Raw genomic sequence first — 24,999 nt, forward strand, 5'->3', positions numbered from 1 at the left:
CTTTGTTTGTTGGGAGGAGTGACTCCTCATTTGCTCTGAGTGCATTGAAGCTTTTGCTCTAGTATAGTCGTTGGGTGAGCGAGTAGTTATTCCTCCTCATTCGGCTTCAAAGGTCTGGAACGCCTGACGGATCTCAAGGGCCCCGTGGATAGAAATGGTTCCTTATGGATTTGGGTTCAGAGCTGTAAGTGTCAAGGGTATTTATTTAATCTTTGATGGTTGTGCTTAAAAAACGAGAAAGGAAGAGAAGAAAAAGAATGCTCATCTTGTTTTAGGATGCAGATTTAGGGATTAGAATTAGAATTTTTTTAAATTCAACTCCAAATGATTTGTTTTGTCTTTATTCTTTTATGTGAGGAAATAAACTTTGCTAGGTAGCGAACACCAATACTCTTCCTGGCTGTGTTAACTGTATCATGTGTGTACTTGTCTGTACACATAGTTGGCTTAACCCAAGTGCGACGTACCTCCAGGGTGTGGCAAAATATCCTGATATAAAATGTGTTACTGCTGGTTGTTTTACGACTCAACAGATGAAAAGAAAAAAAAGTGGATTCATGAGAAACGCAAGTCACTGCAAATTTGTTAACTGTTATAATATATATATATATTTTTTTTTGGAAACATTCCTAAAGTAGATTATGAAATTTGAAAAATTTCAAAGGTTTAAAAGTATGTATTACATGACCTGCTTTATTCAGAGCTTTTCTTTTTGACAGACACATGCACAATTTCCATTAAATTTTAAGCAACCGCTAACAATGCTCCACAATTTCTGGTTTCTGTGTTGACTGCACTTCAAGCAATTATAGCTGGCCTCTTAGACATACGAGAGTTCAGTAAAGGTGACGAATTAGACCAGGCATGGGCCGCTTTAACCAGCCTCACACCTCCTCCACAAAAGAACGCACCCAACTCATCCCAACATGTGCTGGCCTGTGTGCTGCATGTTGACAGGAGCAGCCAACACAGTTGTGTGTGCATGCAAGACAGACAGTTTGTGAGGTATTGTGTGAATGTCTTTTGTCAAGTTATCTTAAAGCTGGTTTTCCACATCTAGGCAGGAAGGTAAGGTTTCCCACCTCTTTTTGTCTCTTGGTTTTATTCAGGTTAAGAAGTTAGAAGTTTTAGGAGGGAACGGATGGCCGAAAACCTCTTGAACAAAAGCTAGTCAGGCAAAAATCTTCTAGTGGGATGGTCATGTGACTGAATTTAATGGGAAGAACGAAATGCGGGAAAGGTAGTGACTCAGCAGGCGATCTTTTCTTTGTTTTATGCTTTTTCACATTTTTTATTTAAAATGCCGGTTAGAACTGGTACATTTTTTTTTTACCTCTGTGATATACTTTTATTTCTTTTGGGACAATGTCTGAAATATTCTGACTTACCAGGACAGGGAGCAGATATTTATATTGAGGTTTGGTTAGATGGCATGTAGACAAAGAGAGTTTTGATTTGAATTGATCTACTTGACTGCCTTTCCAGTTGAAAATTCACATACTGTAGTTGTCCTTTTGCGGTCTAATGGAAATCTAATCTTTTATAACAGTTAGTCCTTAGTTGTCTCTATGAACTAAATTTTCGGACTAGACTTGTATATAGCTGCTCACCAAACAGCTATTGTGTCTTTATTAAATCAGCCTTAATATTAGTAGAATCTTTGACAGAACACAACTTTGCAGAAGAACTTTCGAAACAACTTTGCAGTTTTTGTGAAGTTTCATGGACAAGGTCCAGGAATTTGTTTACATTGAGCAATTAACTTCTTAGTAGCTTAGTTTAAAGTCAATTATTAAATCTGACACATACCAGTTCATAATATTATCTTTAGTCAACATTTTGATTTGGCGCATAACAAAGGTTCAGGTATTTTACGCGCCCTAACTTCGAACTGCTGCGGCTATGTTTGCTCTAATAACGCGTGTTTTATCTCATAATGACACTTTATACCACTGCTTGTCATTAGAATTATGGTTTTGAAACATATGAAACAAACTAGTTTTAAATTACAGACAGGAAGAATAAACATGCATTGATCTATCCATTGGTGGCACGATGGTGTAGTGGTTAGCACTGTCGCCTTGCACCCGCAGGGTCTGTGTTCTATTCCTGGCCAAGCTCAATTCACATCTCTGTGTGCATGGAGTTTGCATGTTCTCCCCGTGCTTAGTGGGATCCTCCGGGTAATCCAGTTTTCTGCCACAGTTCAAAGACATGTAGGTTAGGTTAATTGGTGTTCTAAAATTGCCCATAGTGTGTGTGTTTGTGTGCCCTGCGATGGATCGGCTCCCTGTCCAGGATGTACCCTTCCTCGTGCCCTAAGTCTCCAGGGATAGGCTCCAGGCCAACCCCCCACCCCCGTCCCTGAATGCAGGATTAAGAAGTAATGATGATGAGTGAGTGATCTATTTATTGATCCTTGGAGGTTCAGTTTTCATAGTTTCCTTTATTTTTGGTGTAAGCCATGCTTTATCGCGCGTTTGTGTGTTGTGATGATTTGGGAGCTTTGTAGATGCATTACAGTAGATTCTGTGTGTTCTGCATGATCTGTGTATATATGATAAACCTTTGATTATTATAATTATTCATTATTTAGATCGATACTGTAAACATGGTTTGGTTCTGTTGAGTGACATGTATACGTAACCTCGCCCACCTCGAAGGAAAAGGCGCTGGATGCTTTGATGTAACCTAGCACATACTGTAACTGCTTATAAATTGAAATTTTTCTGAGACTGGTTTCAATGTTTGTAATGTAAAGATATGATAGTTCTGACCAATGCACAGACAAAACCTTACTTTTATTTTTATAGATAATGTATTTTTCTTTAAAAGAATAGTTTTATTTAGTATCGCTATTCAATGAACCCTCAATAATACAACTTAAACCTTTTCATGTAATGTCTAAAAGGTTAAAGATTGTAGTACAGGCGTTCTCGACCACTCCTTCATGTAGAACCTTTCAAGTTTCTACATTGTATTTTGTTTATGTTGAGAGCCCTAACTAATTAAAAACAGAGGTTTTCAGTAGGGTTCAAATCAGGAGAGAGAGAAGGAATGATCCGCAACTGGTTTGTAGATAATGTGATGCTGAACCAGTTTGGCTGCTGAAACATAGATTCACCAGGAGTCATAACAGCTGCGTGATTCAGTATATTACGTTTATCTTGAGTGCTCATTTTGGTTTGTTATACCAGCTCTATGGCAACAAGATTTCCAACAGTTAAACATAGGAAGAACACTCATATCATCTATATCGTCTATCACTTTATCCTGTATGGAGGGTGATAGTGGGCCTGGAACCTATCCCAGGAGATTTAGGGCACAAAGTGGGGTAGGACAGCATGCCAATCCATCGCAGAACACATACTCACGCACTCATTCACACACTACGGCAATGTGGGAATGTCAATTAGCCTAATCTGCATGTCTTTGGACTGTGGAAGGAAACCCACCAACACTTGGAGAACATGCAAACTCCATGCACGTAGACCCCGAGGCGGGAATCGAAACAAGACGCCACTGGTTTAGCATAGCATATTCTAACTTAAAAGTCTTAAGGTAATGTATATTTGTTTATTAAATAGATTATTTTTTTATTAAATAGGATTTTCTTTCTGTTTAACAAATATAACGTTTAAATAAAAGGAAAAGCCTACTTATAAATGAATATAATCTTACCCGTCTTGTGTATAAAGTTCTGCACAGACACAGCTGATCTTGCTTTTGGATTAGGAGGGAAAATCCCTGTCAGTTAGTCCGTGTGAGAATGTGGCCTATGATGCACAGGCATCCTGTTTGAGGTCTAATCCTGTCTCATGCCCAGTGTTTCCAGGATAAACACCAGTTTATTGTGATTCTGATGTATGATGTAATATGAGGCCAACAGCGCGTAAAAAGTGTGCTGAATGGATAGATGTAGAGCGGAGGATTACTGATCTCTCAGTGCTCGGTTTAGAAGGCATGTGAGTGTTATTATTAATACCTGTAAACTAGATAGTTAAGGTTATTACAGGATATTACAGTTTCCATATTACAGGTATTTCGGCATGACTCCCAGCAAGTGTGTTGTATGTGTGTGTTGTGTGTGTTGTGTGAAAAATATTGTTTAAGTTAAGTTTTTAACTACATTTGAGGCTAGCTAACACAAATAACATATTTGCAAAATGTATTGGGAACATTACTGTATCTCAGCTTGTGCACAAATCCAACAGATGAATTATTGATTTACTCACTCAGTCATCGTCTATATTGTTTATCCTGTATACAGGACCCAGGTCACGGGGGCCTAAAGCTTTTCCCACCTAGGGCACATGGAAGAGTACAGCCTGGACTGGGTGCCAATCCTTTGCACACACACTTATACACAAACTCACAATTTTAGTCTTTGGATTGTGGGAGAGATCCCGTGCACCCAAAGGAAACCCGCCAAACACAGGAGGAAAATGTCAAATCTGACCTGAGAATTAAACCTGGACCCTAGAGGTGCAAGGCAACTGTTCAACCACATACCGAATGAATGAATAAATTTAAATGAATATGATATCACAAATTATATGTACGTGTCTTCTACAGCACATATCAAAGAACTTCATTGGGGTTAAGATTAGGTATCTGTGTTAAATTCTTGTGTAGAAATGGCAATGACGATGTCCTGCAACTAACCATGCAAAATGATGGCAAAATATGTCAAATGTTTAAGAACAATTTAATTAACAAAATGTAAGCTTAATTAAATGAACCATTGGAGCCATCAAAACAAAAAACATGCAATGGTCAAAACTCGTTTGATCATTTTCATCTGGGGAGGATTATATGAGTGGAATAAAAAATCTACATAAACATTAGTAATGAAATAATTTAATTTAATTGGACTACGCACCAGTCTCTCTCTCTCTCTCACTCACACACACACAAATCATCAAATTACTATTAAAAAATCTAAGCATATAGGTGAAGCTACAAAGTCTAATGAAAAAAACAAAACCTGTTCTATAAATTGAGAATGAAATTACACAAATTGGGTAAAGAACGTTAAACTGAATCCTTTAAGAATCTGTGTGTATGTATCATACCTTCAGTTCTCTTCTTTTTGAAATCTGTCAGAAGCTGTGCTTAAACTGTTCTCTTGGCCGTTGCGAAAATGTGAACAGCGCAAAAAATGATACAAACTTGCATGAGCTTCGCCGTTAATTATAGTTCGTAGACGATTATACATAGACTGTTTTAATATTTCATTTTCATGACAAATAATACACATCACTATTAATATAAAGGGGATGGTAAGGGGGATGGTGGTTTTACAGGATGGTTTTTTGTATTTTCTTTCAACAGGGGAGATGCCTCTTCCTCCAAAACCATCCCCCCCATACCACTGTGCATGATGGGCACATCACTTCATGTGCTTTTTTTTTAAACCTGACAAGCCCAATTTGCTGGAATAAGGGTCAATTTGGGCTCATCAGATTACATGACCTTTTTTATTGCTCCAAAGTTCAATCTTTATGCTTCCTTACAAACTGAACCCTTGTCTTTGATTAACAAGTGGTTCTCTTATGACCCGGTGGTTTTCTTAGGCCACACAACTATTTAGTCCCTGTGAGTTCCTGTGAGTTCTCATCACATTGTTCTGTATTTGTGGAACTGCTCTTTCTTTTACTATTAAACATAGCTACTATATAATTTATATTGCTGATCTTTTATAATGCAGCATTTTTTTTTTTTTTTTTTACAATGCAAAGTTTTTAAGTGATCTCCATTATTGATTCTTTTCCAGTCACAATTGTCTGTAAAGCTGTTCAGGATGATTCAGGACTATTCTTTTAATAATGTGTTGGACAATTCTTTACTCAAGTCCAGTAAAGTTAGCAATCCTATCAGATGTTTTCTTGTTTGATGCAGGGTCATTTTTGGATAATTCTGATGTTCTTTATTATCTTTTCCACAACCACATTATACATCTTCTACCAAAGCCATTTAAGAACTTTGAAGCTATTTACTACATCAGTTAAGTTTTCTGCCAGCTGAAACACATTAATGCAGGAATTGTACAATTAAAGTCTCTGACGTATTTGCTTATTTAAATCCAAACGGCACCTTTATTTTGAACCAGGCAGGGTATATTCGTTCATTCATTTCGTCCATTATTGCTGTTTTTGATTTAAAAAAAAAGTTCAACAATAATAAGTAGACTAAGATCTCTACAAACTGTTCGACCTGCTCCTATTTCATAGTAACATATAGAAATGCAGTCTTTGTTTATCCAATACCCTTTTTTCCTTTTAGATGACTGGTTGGATCACAGCTATAAAAGCATAATGGTCTAATGATGTAAAAAGTGAAAAACTTCCATCATTAATTAACACCTAAGGCCAACAGGAACATAGAGGTAAGTTATTATGGTATTGCCACTCCATTTTCCTCCCTTAAAGCCTTAAAATTATATAGTCCCTAATTCAAAATATTGAAATAGTAGGAGCAACTCTTTTTTTTTTTTTTTTTTGGCTATATACAATATTTACGCTTAGGATTGAAAGATGGATAGATTGGAATTTCACCTCACATTTCCTGATATTAACATTTACAGTATATGTGTTTCAACAACTCTGAATGAAATTTGCAAAGAAATATTAAGTTAATTGTCAAAAGTTCTGAAACCAAAGTCAACCTGAGGGATGAAAAGACCAAAGTGGGGCGAGAAAAAAAAGATCTTCTTTTCACAGATCTCAACAATGTTTCAACAGCGATTAGATTACTTTGACTGAGTGGAGTGTAACCCAATGCTGTTGTAGCTCATCCATTTTGAGATTTGTATTGTATCACTTTCGCATCACTTTTGAAAAGAGTAATTATATAAGTTATTATATCCATGCTGGCATCTTAAACTAATTTGGACATTTTTCTTTGTTCATGCTCATCAACAGAGGTCCACGGAACTGTTACACTCTCTCTCTTTCTCTCTCTCTCTCTCTCTCTCTCTCTTTCTTTCTCTTTCTTTTTCTTCTTTGTCCCCCACAATACTGTGGAACCTCTAGAGTCTGTTGTCTGTGAAATTAAAAGTTAAGCATTTTATGAAATATTCAAACCACCCTTTCAGGAACCAACATTCATGCCACGACCAGAGTCCCAGAGAGATTACACTTTTTTTTTCATGTTGATGCTTGATGGAAAAATTAACTGAGGCCGTTGACCTTGATTTTTGAATTGTGCTGTTACCACATGATTGTCTGCTCAGATAACTGCTTGAATGTGTAGGTAGACAGGTGTTCCCAATAAAGTGGACAACAAGTGTAGGTACATTTATAATAATCAGAAATGCCTTTAGATGAAAAATAGTGTGGAGTGTGTGGCATGAGGTAAGGTACATCCTGATGGGGTGCCAATCCATTACAGGGCATAAACACTTACTAGGCGCAATTTGGAAACACTAATTAACCTACAGTATTCTGCGTGACTTTGAACTGTGGGAGGAAACTGGAGTACCCAGAGAAAACCCACCAAATTCCATGCACACAGACCCTGAGGCAGGAATTGAACCCATGGGGTAATGCTTGTGTCAATTTTTCACATTTTTCCCAAGTCTATGTGGATTTTAATGAGGTTCATACATACAGTACCAGTAGGTGCATTGTCCCCAATAAATTGGCCCCAGGGAAACAATGAGTGTGCAAGTGTGAGTTTGATCCATTGTGATTGACTGGCATCCCATTAAGATTGTATTTCCACATTTCCACATTCAAGATTGTATTTCCACATCATACCCAGAGCCATCCTGGTGGTGGATCCTGCGGAGGCTCTGGATCCACCTGACCAGGACAAAGTTTGTGCTGAAAATTAAAAAATTTAATAATTCTAACTGGGGTCAGTACCCAAACTTAAAGGCAGCAAAAGTAACTACTTTATGTATTAACCTTTCAGTCTAAGTCTACAAAGTTGTGTCCTGTGATATAATGAGTAAGAACATTTTCTTTTGGCACGTAACTAATTTTGATAGGGAAAGTTTAGTTCACAGATCATCACACTCACTCTTTTTTTCCTGATTAATTTATATTTATTTTGAAATTAAAGTACTATGGTATGTAAGAAATATTCATATTTAACAGTACTATGGTGCTTGTTTGCCGTAGTACATGTACCACACTATGTTAAATGATTGTTCCATGGTACATACTTTGGATAAACAGTATTCTTAGAGTTCTAGAATATGGTACATGGTTCTACCATGTGCAGTAGTGTGATACTATGGAACTTGTACTGTACCAGGATAATATGGTATACATAGTAATATTTATATAGTAACCTCTTCAGGACCATTAAGCTGTTATTCAATTCAATTTTATTTACAGTATATAGCGCTTTTTAACAATGGCCAGTGTCTCAAAGCAGCTTTACAAATGGAAAAAAAAATCTTGGAAGTGTGTATGAGTGGGACAAAAAATAATTAGATAATAATGAGATTGTAAGATTGTCCCTGATGAGCAAGCCGAGGGCAACGGTGGCAAGGAAAAACTCCATGAGATGGCAATAGGAAGAAATCTTGAGAGGACCCAGACTGAACAGGGAACCCATCCTCATTTTGGTGATAACGGATAGCAAAAATGATATAACGACATTATGTGTGTTAGGCTGCTGGAAGTTATATAAGCAATTTAACAGTAGTTGTCCAAGTTATCATGGAGTCCTGTTCAGCACAGGGATGAGTCAGCAGGTGCAGAGGACAGGGGTGTTATGGTACCCGGCATAGTCTAATACATAGTACTTTGGTGAATACCATGGTACTTATTGGGTACCACAGTTGCTACAAAAGTATAGCAGATATCTAATATGGTATGTTTGTACATGCTAATGGTATAGTATATGGTATAGTACAGGCAGTACCACATTATTTTCTGAACATTGGTAGACACTGTGGTCCCCAAAAAGAACCACTGTATTCACCAAAGTAATGTGTATTAAGCTTTGAAACAGGTAATTGGCACTGCAGAGGTTACTACATAAATATTACTAAAAACTTGTATAACATTTCTGACAGTATTCTGATAGGTGTGTAACATATGACAGTACATGGTAGAACCAAGTACCGTAGTGTGGTACCTGTAGTATATCAGCTAATAAGTACTATGGTAGTGTCGAAAATAGGGTTAGGGTTAGTGGTACTATGGTACCCATACCAAGGTAAAAATTTGTTATGGGTACATTTGGTGTGTATGTAGGTTTGATAATGGGCCTTTTATAATGTATGGACTTTTATAGCGTAAGATATGTATTTTTTTTTTTGCATTGTTATTATTACTATCCACAAACTACATAATTTAGATTTAACTATCAAAAGTTTACAAAATGTAGAATTGTGTATTAGAAGTAACTCAGGTTTCGTTCAGGCTTTTCTTCCTATATGCCTTTTATCTCATATCCTGTGTAGCTTTATGGCATGATCATCCTGCACTATTTGATGTTCACTTGTGAGTAAATATTGACTGGCCTACTTAAACACGGATATGGCCTGGAGATATTATTCAGTTATGGACACAGTATATCAACATGTTATACTCTACTGTGAAATGTCTAAAGAATCTGTCATTACTTTAGATGATGTGAGCACTATTTAAATAAGCTTTCCAACCTAAAGGATTGCTCAGTATGCATTGAACCAAGATGCACATTGGTGTTGCATTCTCCCATCTTACTAACATAGACTTCATAAAGTTATTATGTATTATGTAGTCCAAAATTTAAGAAATCAGTTCATGATTATAAACACAGATTCATACATTCACCTTAACTAAGCCTTTACATTTGTACTCGTGTAGTGCTTGACAGTGTCATCTGTTCATTTATTTTGGGTTGGGATAAGAACACTGCCAATAATTACGAGCAGTTGTGAGAAATCAGGAATGTAATCAGTCAGGAACTGACTGTAACGTGTTCTTGTTGCAGGCAAGCAATTGATTTTACCAGTGAAAAATTTGAGGGCAGTGTCGATTTTTATTGTTATTCAAGGTCATGGTACGCTTAACTCCATTTGCGGCGGTCCAGCAGAGTGTTAACAGCTGTGTAGCAAAAGGCAACTCTGAACAGACATCATGTGCTTTGTCTAACAAACCCAACCTAAAACATAACTTATTAAAGCTGTTTATTTTATAGACCACAGACTTCAGGTTCAGAGGATTGTGTTTCATTCTGGGTGTGTGTAATTTTCTCTCCACCTCCTTCATGAATTCAAGAACTGCGTGTTCACCTGGGCTGCATTGTTTTTGGCTGAGATTTTTTTTTTTCCTCTGACGTAGTAGTTGTAAGGTGTTGTCAATTGTCAGTGTCAAGCTAGTGTGAGTTTTCAGTCTTGTTGTGTTTTTGCGAAGATGAAATGCAGCATTTATTTCTGTCTCCCCAAGGCTTTTAAAATGTTCCAAAGGAAAAAGAAGAAGAAGAGGAAGATAGAGATCTCGGCACCCAAGAACTTTGAGCACCGGGTGCACACGTCTTATGATCCTGCTCGGGGTTGTTTTGTAGGACTACCACCACAATGGCAAAGCGTAATAGAAACACTAAAGAGACCCAAGCCTTTGGTGGATCCCTCCAACATCACATATGTGCAGCGTAAGCAGAAGGTACATCATTAAAAGCTTTTTTGGTCATTAAGAAAGTGTGTAGACATGATTGAGTGTGTGTGTAAAATAAGTATTCATTTTCTGCTTGTTTATAAGGGAAATGTACTATAATCTGTTAATGTCAAAGAACAACATTGTGCTTAATTTCTTTTTAAAAATATAATATATGTGTAATAATAGGCACAGTAAACCTTTTAAACAATTCTATTCCATTTTATTCTATTCAGTGAATATGACAATATACCTATGCCTATACAAATCACTCAATGTTAGTATATGTATATGTACTGACTTTTTAATTATTATTATTATTATCTAAACTATTAATATGTACTGTAGGTTGTGCTAATTTTATTTTAAAAAATTATTTTATTTATAGTCCTTTATGAAACATGAAGGAAAAAGCATCCAGTAGTCAAGAGAAACTGATATGGCAGACGAAAAGTAAGCGTACAAGTGACCAACTTTAAATAAAAGCACTAGATTGACGAACCTGAAAGGCAAGTTTTCTTGCCTCTATGATTAACTAGAGAAAATCTGTTCTAAACTCACGCTGCACAAACATACTGTAGTGTCTTGATTGTGAGGAAAATATATAATGTTGTTTTGACAATATTTGACTTTTTTTTAATTTCCTCTGGCCTCCAGGTGTTGTAATAGATACAAAGTTACAAAACGTGAAACTCATATTTCAAGGATTATTTTTAATGAGAAACGAGCTCGGGGAAAAGTTGCCGAAAATTAAGGCAGAAAAAAAATGCATGGCAAAAAGACAGAATGAGCTATGGAAATCAACTTCCCTCCCTGTGGGATGTCAATACAATAGATTATTTTACTGCTACATGATAGTAAATTATAACAGTACTAAACCATACTATTGTAATATAGTATACAATCTGCTGAGTAGAATGTGCACAGAAATAAATACAGTATACAGTTACGTATATCTGTTACAGGACCTAAAGTACCCTTTATAATATTTAAATGGTATCCCTATGTTTTGTCAAAAAGACAGCCGTCAATAGCTTCCTATCGCAATAACTTGATTCCGGTTTCATAATTTAAACGTAAAAGTATTTTAAAAGTATTTAAACATAAGTACACAAGCTTATATCACACACACAAAGGTAAAAACAAAACAAATTACATTTAACTTACTTTTCTCTGATGCAAAAACTTTGCTATCTCTCACATCTTGAAGAAAGCTTGAAATGCTTTTGATAATGTGCATTAAATAGATAGTAAATAAAGTTTAAACAAAGGCACACTTTTAAACACCCTTTTAGGTTTCTTACTGCAATTTTGTGTGCACTAAAATGTACACTTATTTTAATTTTAGTGTTTAAAAGCATTTGAGTTCTAATGAGCATATAATTGTATCCTGCCAGAAATAAAATGAACATTTGCACAGTTCTTATTTGTATAAAAGGTTAAAAAAAAGTTTTTTTTCTTCTTCCGCTTCTTCTATATTATGAGCCCTCTTCCAAAAGATTCCTCATCCTAAATGGCTTCATATGATGACTACATACAAAAAAACACAAGCAACAAAGTTCTTGTTAAACCTACAGTATATCTCTCTAGAAAACTGCAATTTAAAATTCAAATGCCAAAATGTCCTTTTGCCTATGGCTGATGCACTAATCGATATGAAAAAGCACTAGATCTGCTAGATCTAAAAGATCAGCGTGTGGAATATGTAGTACAGGTAGGGGATAATGTTAACACGAACCAAAGCATTTTTTGTGTGTGCAGGATTTATGAACCTAGCTGCAGGTTGTGATTTGCATTAAACTATTTTTATGCAGGATGATTTTTATGCAGTAAATTAAATTGCTTTTACATATTCATTCTGTAGTTATGTAGTTTTGGGAAATGTTTATAGTAGAATTAATAATAATATCAATAATGATTCTTTCCTTTTTTTTGCTCCCTTTCCACAGGAAATTGTGCGGGGCAGTTTTATAGGACATGGTGACTACATTGCATCAGCAATCGCTGAAATGACCAAGCTTTCTGTTACCAGCTCCAACTCACTCAGGAGGATGAGTCCATCACTTCGGAAACGAGCAAAGTCTTTGGGAGGCCTTGGTGAGCTCATTGAGGGGGAAACATATCAATATCAGGAACTTAATGAGAATAGACAGAAAAATAGCCAGTCTGTAAAGGACTGGGTCCAACAGGTCTATAATGAGAGCGGAGGTCCTCGACCAGGTGCCAAAAATAGTGCCACTTTCCAACCTAATGGGCTGCCCCCAAGAGCCAGGTCTATAATCGAAGTCAGTTTGGCATCTACGGAGAAGCCACAGCTCATGCCAAGGGACATTTTAGGTTTAACAGGAGTAATTGAAGAAGGCAAATATGCTCAGAGCGAGAGACCTTATGATCCTAGAATGGCTCAGAGAGTCAGTAAGACTAACCAAAGACCCATGTCCTGCCTCTACAATACTCCTACAATAAGTCAAGAGTCAAAGATCATACCAAGGACAAATTCTCTGATGACACCTAGGAGGCCATATTTGACTTTCAACTTGAAGGTAAGAATGTATGTTGATGTCAAATTTAAAGGAGCAGTAAGTGAATCAAAATGTTGAAAAAAAAAATCATTCCAGTTCTATAGTTTTTTTTCAGTTAGTCTTTGTTGTTAGTTTTTGAGCGCTATATGAAGCTATTACTTTACCCTTGTTTTATAATAGACAAACTCCGGAGGTTCTCCAGCAATCTCAAAGCCCAATGGGACAAGCAGTCCAAAATCCGCATATGACACCCACTCTCACTCACAGTCTTCCAGCAATACAACAGTCATATCTTCAATTAATGCCCCAGTCCCCTCTATACAGGACAGTCCCACCCAGCCTCGGCCCTCACCTACAGGCTCCCCGGCCACTTACATCCCTGGGGCTTGCTCTCCAACTCTAACCAGAGCAGAGCAATCACCCATAATTTGTGAGCAGCCTGCGGTCACTCATGCACAGTTCAAGGCTGCTCTGCAAATGGTGGTGGACAAAGGGGATCCTCGCACCTATTTGGAGAACTTTGTGAAAATCGGTGAAGGCTCAACCGGAGTCGTCTGTATCGCACGGGAAAAACATAGCGGCAAACAGGTAGCAGTGAAGATGATGGATCTGAGGAGACAGCAAAGGAGAGAGCTCCTCTTTAATGAAGTATGTCATAATTCTTTCCTCACTCTAATATGAAAAATGTGACAAATTCTTCTTTATGTCATGTTTTTAATTACAGTCCTAACGGGTTTTGCCCTATGAACATGATGTGAATGCAATGAAATTGTTCATTGAGAAATATTAAATGTTGAGAGATGATAACTTTGCATTTCATGAATTAGCTTTTAATATTTTTGAAAATTTTAATTTTTTTAGGTGGTTATCATGAGAGACTACAGGCACAAGAATGTGGTTGAGATGTACAAGAGTGCTCTAGTGGAGGAGGAACTTTGGGTCATAATGGAGTACTTGCAGGGTGGCGCTTTAACTAACGTAGTATCTGAAACTAGGTGAGAGACAAAAAAAAATGAAGGATTGTATTTTAAGAGCTTTGGGCCCACACAGACCTGGAGAAATGCCTGCTATACCAATATGCCTACTACTGTATATAGAAGCATGAATATTGTTTGCATGGTGGACCGTTTCGGGCAAGTCAGTGACACTGATGTCATAGTGTGCTTGTTTCTTGAATATATGCATACCATAAAAAATATATATCCAGCAATTAGTATGCACAGATGGTGTGGCTTATAAATGGACTCTTTTTGCATGCACAAAAACATTAACAGAGAAAAGTAGCCTAGTGAATGCATTTAAATAATACTGGGAACTTTTCTCAACTTAGTAGAATTGTGTCATTGAAACATTGACAGTGTCACTGCTATTCTAAGAACTGTCCATCAGAGGAATAATATCTGATCAGCAGTGAAACAGAAATACTACCGTCAGTAATTGCACCTGTGTGGGATGTGTAGCTCATAAAATATGCAGTGAGCTCCACCAGTCGAGTAGCCGATATAAATAAAATAGACTGGGTTTAATTGCTGTATTAAGGTGCAGCTTGGTGTAGAATACAAATAAACCTGTTTACTTGTCCAGATCATCATTATTTTTTCTTTTAGAACTGAATGTACTCTAGAATTAATCACATTTGTGCTCAGAGCAATTGATAGTATTTGTTCACAGTATGGAAGGCTATGTAAGGTATTTTAAATACATAGTAATGCCTTATCAATTCCATGGCTTGATTCCTATTGGCTGTGCAAAGACTGCAATTTGAAGCCCTTGTTACTCAAACTGGACTAAGCAGAAAAACAAGATTATGTTAACAAGCGAGTACATAGAGTAGATTAACTTAGCTGCTCACACCCATTCATCTTCACATTACTTTACACTCCCCTGAGGACAGTATTAGGGAGAAGTTTTGTATTTTATGGTGGAGTTACAGTACCTGTCCTAGCTAATATATCTGTCGGTCACTGTTTGTGTGTTTGTGGGCGCACGTGCGTGCACTTGTACAATCAGGTTGACAGAGGAGCAGATAGCTACAGTGTGTGACGCTGTCCTACAGGCTCTAGCCTATCTCCATGCACAAGGAGTCATCCACCGAGACATCAAGAGTGACTCCATATTACTAACACTGGATGGGAGAGTAAGTGTAGCTTTTAATGGAAGTTGCTGACAAATGTCTGCGCATATCACTTTCTTTTCCATTAAGAAATATCAGAAGAACAAACAAGCTATATAAGTTATATATATAGCTATATAAGTTATATATATATATATATATATATATATATATATATATATATATATATATATATATATATATATATATATATATATTTCTTTTTTTTCCCTAAGATAAAGCTATCAGACTTTGGATTCTGTGCTCAAATCAGCAAAGATATTCCAAAGAGGAAGTCCCTAGTTGGAACGCCATACTGGATGGCTCCAGAGGTCATCTCCAAAACCCCATATGGCACAGAGGTAAAGAAATTGTACTAACCAATTATTTTTTTATTTATTTTTTATTGAAAAAAAGGTAAAGTGATTCCTTTATTTGTGCTGTATTATACACATCCAGATTATCTTTTCATGCTAGTATGTAGGAAACAACTTTTCCCTGTGATCTGGTCATGTTATCAGCACTGTGTCTGTCAGTGACTATTATTAAACCAGGGTCTGGAACCTATGTTTTGACACTGACAGCTAATACTCATCTCTTATCTCCTGAGTTATTTTCTACTCTCTTGGATGAAGAGCTGAGATTTTGGGGGTGTGGACAGAGGAACTGCCTGCTGGCATTTGCTAGAACCTCTCACCTTTTCACAGGAAAAGCACAGGAAAAACACTTCATTGATGCATTTTTAGTTTAAATGCATTATTTTTCACACTTTTTAGGAAGATGACAATGATTAAGTGAAAAGCAAAATGATTAAATCCTGCAATAAATGTGTGTGTAGGTGGATGTGTGGTCTCTGGGCATTATGGTGGTGGAGATGGTGGATGGAGAGCCTCCATATTTCAGTGACACACCAATAGCTGCTATGAAGAGACTGAGAGATGAACCAGCACCTTCTGTCAGAAACACACACAAGGCAAGAACATAACTTATGTGATATAAAATATTTTCCTTCATTTACAATATTCTAATATATAGTAAATAAAACTATAGTAGAATGGTCTCTTGACTAAAAATACAGTCTTCACAATACATGCTGTTTACACTGAAAATAAATATGTAATATTTCCCCATCCACTTATTAAACCATTAATAAAGCACATACTGTAAGATTCTTCAATTTACTCTAATGGAAGCTATTATTCCAATGCTGTCAAGAGATTTCATTATTATGAACCTTTTCCCAATCTTTGACAGATCTCGCCAGTGCTGAGGGACTTTTTGGAATCCATGTTGACAAAGGACCCTCTGAAGAGATCAAGTGCCACTGATCTGCTCAAGCACCCTTTCCTGCTGCAAAGTGGCTCCCCTCGGTGTCTAGTGCCTCTTGTGGAGCAGTACCGGAAACGCATGTCTCGCTGCTGAGCAGCACAACAGCACTGCGTACAGTACATGAGAACAAAAATGAACCAAACCAAACAAAAAACAACTATGAACATGCATTTCGTAAATGTGAACTCCTTCTGCTTGTCAGTGTCCTGGCCTCCATGGTCAGTATTTTCAAATGGAATCTGTGTGTGTGTAACATTTTCACTTGTTTATTATATATATTTTAACAATAACAAGGGTAATTGTGACAAAAACCATCTGATCTGCACATTTAACTTGGCGCAGGTTTTACACTAATGGCCTTTCCCACACAACAGTTCTTATTTTTATGCAGGCTTGGGACTGGCACTAAGGATGCTCTGCATCCAGGGCCTGGGTTTGGGGAATAAAACCAGGAGCATAGCATGGCAGGTTTGAAACCAAGCCAAGCCACTAATGCCCCTAATGTTTTACACTAGGGCTTCCTTAAAATACCTGGTGTCCTAAGTAAAAATGCCATGTATTGGTACAAATAATTTTCAAACAATGAATACATAATTTACAAGATAATATGTCTCTTTAAAGCAATGCCCTAGTAATGGGTATATAAGTTTATCTGCTCATTGAAAGCATCTATTTTTTTTTTATTAACGCACTTATTTCTGACATTTTGGCAACAACACTATTGTTAATGCATAATTGTTAAATATATGTACTGTAAATCGTTTTAAATATTATGTAAATTGAAATGGCAAGGAAATGTTCAGTTGAATTTCAAAGTTAAATGTATTCTACATTATATTTTTTTCTATCAGATTTAAAGAAATATTTCAGTGTTAATTCTACGTCATTCCATGCTGAATCAGTATATGGTTGTTGTTAACAGTGTTAGTCTGGAGTCATCATTCCATAAAGTGGTCTATTATTAAAACACATGAAATGGTGGTTCTGTGCATGCATAAGTTAATTATTGATAGGAAACATGGCCTGGATATTTAGTACAGAATATTCAGAAGGCCTCTTGGGAACTTTGCGAGATAATGATGTATATGTATGTTAATCATTAAATTATTCACAATTACAAATCTTGTACAATTACATAGTTGTGTTGAAATATTAATAGTCTTTTCAAATTTAAAATGTGATTTTTTTTACAGCAGATTTTAACTAAATCAATACTGAAGACATAATGACAACTTGTTATACAGTTACAAGTTTGTACTTAGACTATATAAGTATATTACCAAATCTGCCAATTTGCCATCATAAAAGCACACAGTAAACTGCTAAAAAGCTGTTAGACTTTTTTATTTATAATTTTTTTGAGATTTTCATGCCAGAGGAACTATGGAATAAGAAGTCATGGCTGACAGTTATATGCTATTTTGGGAGCGGTGTTCAGGCATGGGGTAGGACAGTTTGTACCATGATAGCTGTAATGGGTGTCAGTGGAATCCATCAGAGGAACCTTTGATAAATTAAGTGGTTTCTGGCATGTCAAGATAAACAGTACACAAATATCTGGTTTAAATTGTACTAAAGTCCTGACTGTTTTGCTATGGCCATCTACATGCCCAACCAGTGTTTATTATTATATACATACATGCAAATGAGAGCTATAAACATAATCAATTTATGAAAAAAAACAAAAAAAATTAAGATTAATAGATCTACCAGTGGAGCTGACAATTGATTGACCAGATGAGACTATGGAAGAGGTGAGAGCTGTCCTAATAAGGACAGTATCACCTAAAGGTCTTTTTCTTGCCCCTCACACCACTTAAAGCCTTGATAAACTTGTCCTATTTTTTCCAATGCCTCCAGACATGTCCTTATTTGGTACTTAGTAATCATTTATAAAGAGAGTGCAGAACCAGTGTACCACAGTTCCTGATCCTGACCAAAGCTTTGAGCGCTGTCCACCAATTCTCATAGCGTCTGCGGAAATCAAGAGTTCACAATGGGTGATGCTATTATGGCAGAGTTTGGAAAAGCAGCTCCTTTCCTGAGGAAGTCGGATAAAGAACGACTTGAAGCTCAAACTAGACCTTTTGACATTAAAACTGAATGCTTTGTAGTGGATGAAAAAGTGGAATATGTCAAAGGACAAATCATCAGCAAGGAGGAGGGAAAGGCAACTGTGAAGACAGAAGATGGAAGGACGGTAACTGTTAAAGAAACAGATGTTCATCCCCAGAACCCACCTAAATTCGATAAAATCGAAGATATGGCAATGTTTACCTTCCTACATGAGCCTGCAGTGCTGTTTAACCTCAAAGAACGCTATGCAGCATGGATGATTTATACCTACTCGGGACTGTTTTGTGTGACAGTCAACCCTTATAAATGGCTACCTGTCTATGATGCAGAAGTAGTTGCTGCCTACCGGGGTAAGAAAAGATCTGAAGCTCCTCCACATATCTTTTCAATCTCAGATAATGCTTATCAATACATGCTAACGGACAGGGAAAATCAGTCCATCCTCATCACTGGAGAATCTGGTGCTGGGAAGACTGTTAACACCAAAAGAGTTATCCAGTATTTTGCAAGTATTGCAGCTGCTGGTGGAGCAAGTGGGGGTAAGAAGGACACTAACAAAGGGACACTGGAAGATCAAATCATCCAGGCCAACCCAGCACTGGAGGCTTTTGGCAATGCCAAAACATTGAGAAATGACAATTCATCTCGCTTCGGAAAGTTCATTCGCATTCATTTTGGAACGAGTGGTAAACTTTCCTCTGCTGACATTGAAACATACCTGCTCGAAAAATCACGTGTGACCTTCCAGCTAAAGGCAGAAAGGAACTATCACATCTTTTACCAGATACTGACTAATGCAAAGCCTGAGCTGCTGGATATGCTGCTGATTACAAACAATCCATATGATTACTCTTACATCTCCCAAGGAGAAGTAACTGTTCCGTCCATTAATGATAGCGAGGAGTTAATGGCCACTGACAATGCCTTTGATGTGCTTGGCTTCACCCCAGATGAAAAGATGGGAGTCTACAAACTCACAGGAGCTATCATGCATTATGGCAACATGAAATTCAAACAAAAACAGCGTGAAGAACAGGCTGAACCAGATGGTACAGAAGCTGCTGACAAGTCAGCCTACCTAATGGGGCTGAACTCTGCTGATCTTCTAAAAGGACTCTGCCATCCAAGGGTTAAGGTAGGAAATGAATACGTCACAAAAGGCCAAGGTGTTGATCAAGTGTACTATTCAATTGGCGCACTGGCAAAGTCAGTGTATGAAAAGATGTTTAACTGGATGGTTGTAAGAATTAACCAGTCCTTAGACACAAAGCAGCATCGCCAATATTTCATCGGTGTGTTGGACATAGCTGGATTTGAAATCTTTGATTTCAACACATTTGAGCAGCTCTGCATTAATTTCACAAATGAAAAACTGCAACAGTTTTTCAACCACCACATGTTTGTCTTAGAGCAAGAGGAGTACAAGAAGGAAGGAATAGACTGGGAGTTCATTGACTTTGGGATGGACTTGCAAGCCTGCATTGATCTGATCGAGAAGCCTCTTGGGATAATGTCTATCCTTGAAGAGGAGTGCATGTTTCCAAAGGCCAGTGACCAGACATTCAAGGCAAAGCTTTATGATAATCATTTGGGCAAATCAAGCATGTTCCAGAAGCCACGTGCTATCAAAGGCAAGGCAGATGCTCACTTTGCTCTGGTTCACTATGCTGGCACCGTAGATTACAATATTGGAGGCTGGCTTGTTAAGAACAAAGATCCACTGAATGAAACAGTGGTTGGGCTGTATCAAAAATCATCTCTCAAGCTTCTAAGTCAACTATTTTCCAGCTACGCAGGTGCAGCTGAATCAGGAGGAAAAGGGGGTAAAAAGAAAGGTTCATCCTTTCAGACTGTGTCTGCCCTGCACAGAGAAAATCTTAACAAACTGATGACCAATCTCAAAACTACTCATCCACATTTTGTTCGCTGTTTGATTCCCAATGAGAGCAAGACTCCTGGAATCATGGACAACTGTCTTGTGATGCACCAGCTTCGCTGTAATGGTGTCCTGGAGGGTATCAGAATTTGCAGAAAAGGTTTTCCAAACAGGGTTCTCTATGGTGATTTCAAACAGAGGTACAGAATTTTGAATGCATCTGCTATCCCAGAAGGCCAGTTCATTGAAAACAAAAAAAGTGCTGAGAAGCTCCTGGGATCACTTGACATTGACCATACACAGTACAAATTTGGTCACACAAAAGTTTTTTTCAAAGCTGGTCTGCTGGGTTTACTGGAAGAAATGAGAGATGAGCAACTTGCCCGTATCATTACCAGAATACAAGCTAATGCTCGTGCTTTGTTAATGAGAGCAGAATATCAAAAATTAGTAGAACGCAGAGATGCACTAATGGTTATTCAGTGGAACCTTCGCTCCTTCCTGAGTGTGAAAAACTGGCCTTGGATGAAATTGTTCTTTAAAATAAAGCCTCTGCTCAAGAGTGCTGAGGCTGAAAAAGAGATGGCAAATATGAAGGATGAATTTAACAAAATAAAAGAGGCTCTTGATAAATCTGAATGCCGAAGAAAAGAGTTAGAGGAAAAAATGGTCACACTTCTTCAAGAAAAGAATGATTTGCTTCTCCAGGTGCAGGCAGAACAAGATACACTGACAGATGCTGAAGAGCGCTGTGAACAGCTGATAAAGAGCAAAATCCAACTTGAAGCAAAACTTAAAGAAATGACTGAGCGGATTGAAGATGAAGAAGAGATGAATGCTGAGCTCACAGCCAAAAAGCGTAAGCTGGAAGATGAATGCTCTGAGCTAAAGAAAGACATTGATGATCTTGAGCTAACTCTAGCCAAGGTTGAAAAAGAGAAACATGCTACTGAGAATAAAGTAAAGAACCTCACTGAGGAAATGGCCTCCCAAGATGAGATCATATTGAAGCTCACGAAAGAGAAAAAAGCTCTACAGGAGGCTCAGCAGCAAACGCTAGATGACCTTCAGAGTGAAGAAGATAAGGCAAACACACTGACAAAAGCTAAAGCTAAGCTGGAGCAGCAGGTGGATGACCTTGAAGGGTCTCTAGAACAAGAAAAAAAGATTAGGATGGATCTTGAACGTGCCAAGAGAAAATTGGAGGGAGACCTTAAATTAGTTCAAGAGAATATAATGGATTTGGAGAATGATAAGCAACAGCAAGAGGAGAAACTGAAGAAGAAGGACTTTGAAATAAACCAACTCAATGCAAAGATTGAAGATGAGCAAATGGTAGGAGTGCAACTCCAAAAAAAGTTAAAAGAAAATCAAGCTCGTATAGAAGAGCTGGAGGAAGAGATAGAGGCAGAACGTGCAGCCCGAGCAAAGGTGGAAAAACAGCGAAGTGATCTCTCTCGTGAGTTAGAAGACATTAGTGAACGACTTGAGGAGGCAGGTGGAGCCACATCTGTCCAAGTGGAGCTAAATAAGAAAAGAGAAGCTGAGTTTCAGAAGTTACGCAGGGATCTTGAGGAATCTACCTTACAGCATGAAGCCACTTCTGCTGCTCTGAGAAAAAAGCATGCTGATAGTGTGGCTGAACTCAGTGAACAAATTGACAATCTACAACGAGTAAAGCAAAAATTAGAAAAAGAGAAGACAGAGCTAAAGTTGGAAATGGATGACTTGGCCTCAAACATGGAGAGCATTGTGAAAGCCAAGGTAAATCTTGAAAAGACATCCCGTTCCTTGGAGGATCAGATGCATGAATATAAGTCCAAGGCTGAAGAGGCTCAGAGAGCTCTTCATGACTTCTCAACACAAAGAGCCAAGTTGCTAACTGAAAATGGGGAACTTGGACGGCAACTGGAGGAAAAAGAATGTCTGATCTCTCAACTCACAAGAGGAAAAAGTTCCTACTCCCAACAGTTAGATGACATGAGAAGGCAACTTGAAGAAGAAGTCAAAGCAAAAAATGCACTTGCTCATGCAGTGCAGTCTTCTCGTCATGACTGTGATTTGCTGCGAGAGCAGTTTGAGGAGGAGCAGGAGGCTAAAGCAGAGCTTCAGCGAGCACTTTCCAAGGCAAATACTGAAGTTGCAACATGGAGAGCTAAGTATGAGACAGATGGCATTCAGAGAACAGAGGAATTGGAAGAGGCCAAGAAAAAACTTGTTCAAAGGCTCCAAGAGGCAGAAGAAGCAGTGGAAGCAGTTAATGCAAAGTGCTCCTCCCTTGAGAAAACTAAACACCGTCTGCAAAATGAGATAGAAGATCTTATGCTTGATCTTGAGCGCTCAAATGCTGCGTCCGCTGCACTGGACAAGAAACAACGAACCTTCGACAAAGTCATAGCAGAGTGGAAGCAGAAGTATGAAGAGTCACAGTGTGAGCTGGAAGCATCACAGAAGGAAGCACGAAACCTAAGTACTGAAGTGTTCAAACTTAAAAATGCCTATGAAGAATCTCTTGATCAACTTGAGACTATCAAAAGAGAGAACAAGAATCTGCAAGAAGAAATATCAGACCTAACAGATCAGCTTGGTGAAGGGGGTAAGAGTGTTCATGAGCTGGAGAAACTTCGGAAACAACTAGAACAAGAGAAATCAGAGCTGCAATCTGCATTAGAGGAAGCTGAGGCCTCTGTAGAGCATGAGGAAAGCAAGATCCTTCGTGCCCAACTTGAGTTCAATCAGGTAAAGGCAGACATGGAAAAAAAGGTGGCAGAAAAGGATGAGGAGATGGAGCAGGCAAAGAGGAACTACCAAAGAATGGTGGAAAATTTACAAAGTTCTCTTGAAGCAGAAACAAGAAGCCGCAATGAAGCATTGAGGGTTAAGAAAAAGATGGAGGGAGACTTAAATGAGATGGAAATCCAGCTAAATCAAGCCAACAGACAAGCAGCTGATGCACAAAAACAACTAAAGATTGTCCAGGCATATTTGAAGGACACTCAGCTTCAATTGGATGATTCTGCTCATAGTAATGAAGATCTCAAAGAGAATGTTGCTTTAGTAGAACGAAGAAATAACCTCTTTCAAGCAGAGCTCGAAGAGCTAAGAGCAATCCTGGAGCAAACTGAGAGGGGGCGCAAGCTGGCTGAGCAGGAACTTATAGATGCAACAGAGAGGATGCAGCTACTGCATTCTCAAAACACTAGTCTGATCAACCAAAAGAAGAAGCATGAGGCTGATTTACTACAGCTACAGGGTGAGATGGAAGAGCTGGTACAAGAGAACAGAAATGCAGAGGAGAAAGCAAAAAAGGCAATAACTGATGCAGCTATGATGGCAGAGGAGCTAAAGAAAGAGCAAGATACCAGTGCTCATCTTGAGAGAATGAAGAAAAACATGGAGCAAACGATTAAAGACTTGCAGCACCGGCTCGATGAAGCAGAACAAATAGCTATGAAGGGAGGAAAGAAACAGGTTCAGAAACTAGAAGCTCGCATCCGTGATCTTGAGAATGAATTGGAGGCAGAGCAAAAACGAGGTACAGAATCTATTAAAGGGGTTCGCAAGTATGAGCGCCGCATTAAGGAGCTCACCTACCAGACCGAAGAAGATCGCAAAAATATGGCAAGACTTCAAGATTTGGTTGACAAGCTCCAGCTTAAAGTGAAGTCCTACAAGCATTCAGCTGAAGAGGCAGAAGAGCAATCAAATTCCAACTTGGCCAAGTTGAGGAAACTACAGCATGAGCTTGAAGAGGCAGAGGAGCGTGCAGATATTGCCGAATCCCAGGTGAACAAGCTACGTGCAAAAACTAGGGATGGTGTGCCTGGTAAAAAATCCCAGGATGAGTAGCAGCAAGCAAGAACCAACATACAGTATGAATATCGCTCAATCTATTGCTACCTGAGATTAGTTTAGACTACATCATGTGAAATTATTCCTGATTTAAAAAAGGAAAAAAAAGGTTTTAAATTTATGCTTTTCTGAAACGGAATGCATTTTACTTTCAACCACATTTTAATTATAACCAAGCAATGAACTATTGATCTTTTTTTCTTTTTACTTAAATAAATAAACAAAAATAAACAGAAATTTGCAATTTATGTCATAAAAATTCTACCAATTGTACTTTAGTAGTTTTATGGAAGTAAACACGAAATTGACCCATTTTAGTGTCACTCTGTATGATTATCTTTTTTGTTTTTTTGTTGATGAATCAGCATAAAACACAACTTACGTCCCTCCTGACTGAAACCCTACACTATCTACTTCAACTTCTCTGCCATTCAGTAATGCTCAGCAAAAACAAATCAAATGATATATTAATTATACTTAGACATTATATTAATCATATAAGCAACTTGGTACATCAACCAAAATCTCATTTTCTCACAGCAACCTGTGCAAAGAAGTGTATGTGTAAATTCCATAAATGTGTAAAATTAAATCTAAAACCAACTACTTTAGCAGATTTGACTCCTTATTTTT

The 24,999-nt window shown here is 37.8% G+C and overlaps 2 protein-coding genes across 7 annotated transcripts; both read left to right on the forward strand.

The window, feature by feature from the left end:
* Window positions 1-57: 57 nt before the first annotated feature.
* On the forward strand, window positions 58-17,867 carry pak6b (p21 protein (Cdc42/Rac)-activated kinase 6b). 6 transcript variants are annotated; one of them, XM_053489272.1, is made up of 10 exons: window positions 58-184; window positions 6,286-6,388; window positions 10,392-10,607; window positions 12,548-13,141; window positions 13,301-13,768; window positions 13,982-14,115; window positions 15,131-15,257; window positions 15,470-15,595; window positions 16,072-16,206; window positions 16,488-17,867. In XM_053489272.1, the coding sequence occupies exons 3-10, from the start codon at window positions 10,401-10,403 to the stop codon at window positions 16,653-16,655; spliced, it is 1,959 nt and encodes a 652-aa protein (XP_053345247.1). In that variant the 5' UTR covers window positions 58-184; window positions 6,286-6,388; window positions 10,392-10,400; the 3' UTR covers window positions 16,656-17,867. The 6 variants fall into 6 exon arrangements, with proteins under 6 accessions (XP_053345247.1, XP_053345248.1, XP_053345251.1 ...); XM_053489273.1 differs by lacking the exon at window positions 58-184 and adding an exon at window positions 985-1,068; XM_053489274.1 differs by lacking the exon at window positions 58-184 and adding an exon at window positions 1,202-1,240.
* Window positions 17,868-18,504: 637 nt separating this feature from the next.
* myh6 (myosin, heavy chain 6, cardiac muscle, alpha) lies at window positions 18,505-24,930 on the forward strand. The gene has a single exon (XM_053489270.1). It carries the CDS (start codon window positions 18,559-18,561, stop codon window positions 24,361-24,363), a length of 5,805 nt encoding a protein of 1,934 aa, XP_053345245.1. The 5' UTR covers window positions 18,505-18,558; the 3' UTR covers window positions 24,364-24,930.
* The last annotated feature ends 69 nt before the right edge of the window (window positions 24,931-24,999 follow it).

This window comes from Clarias gariepinus, chromosome 27 (genome assembly GCF_024256425.1).
Source record: "Clarias gariepinus isolate MV-2021 ecotype Netherlands chromosome 27, CGAR_prim_01v2, whole genome shotgun sequence".
Classification (NCBI taxonomy): domain Eukaryota; kingdom Metazoa; phylum Chordata; class Actinopteri; order Siluriformes; family Clariidae; genus Clarias; species Clarias gariepinus.

What these genes read in the sequence shown, in the direction of transcription:
- myh6 (XM_053489270.1), top strand. Translation starts at nt 18,559, where the DNA reads ATGGGTGATGCTATTATGGCAGAGTTTGGAAAAGCAGCTCCTTTCCTG.
- pak6b (XM_053489271.1), top strand. Translation starts at nt 10,359, where the DNA reads ATGAAATGCAGCATTTATTTCTGTCTCCCCAAGGCTTTTAAAATGTTC. An exon ending in TACTAACACTGGATGGGAGA is followed by an intron (nt 15,258 to 15,469) that starts GTAAGTGTAGCT and finishes TTTTTCCCTAAG; the next exon opens with ATAAAGCTATCAGACTTTGG. An exon ending in AAACCCCATATGGCACAGAG is followed by an intron (nt 15,596 to 16,071) that starts GTAAAGAAATTG and finishes ATGTGTGTGTAG; the next exon opens with GTGGATGTGTGGTCTCTGGG.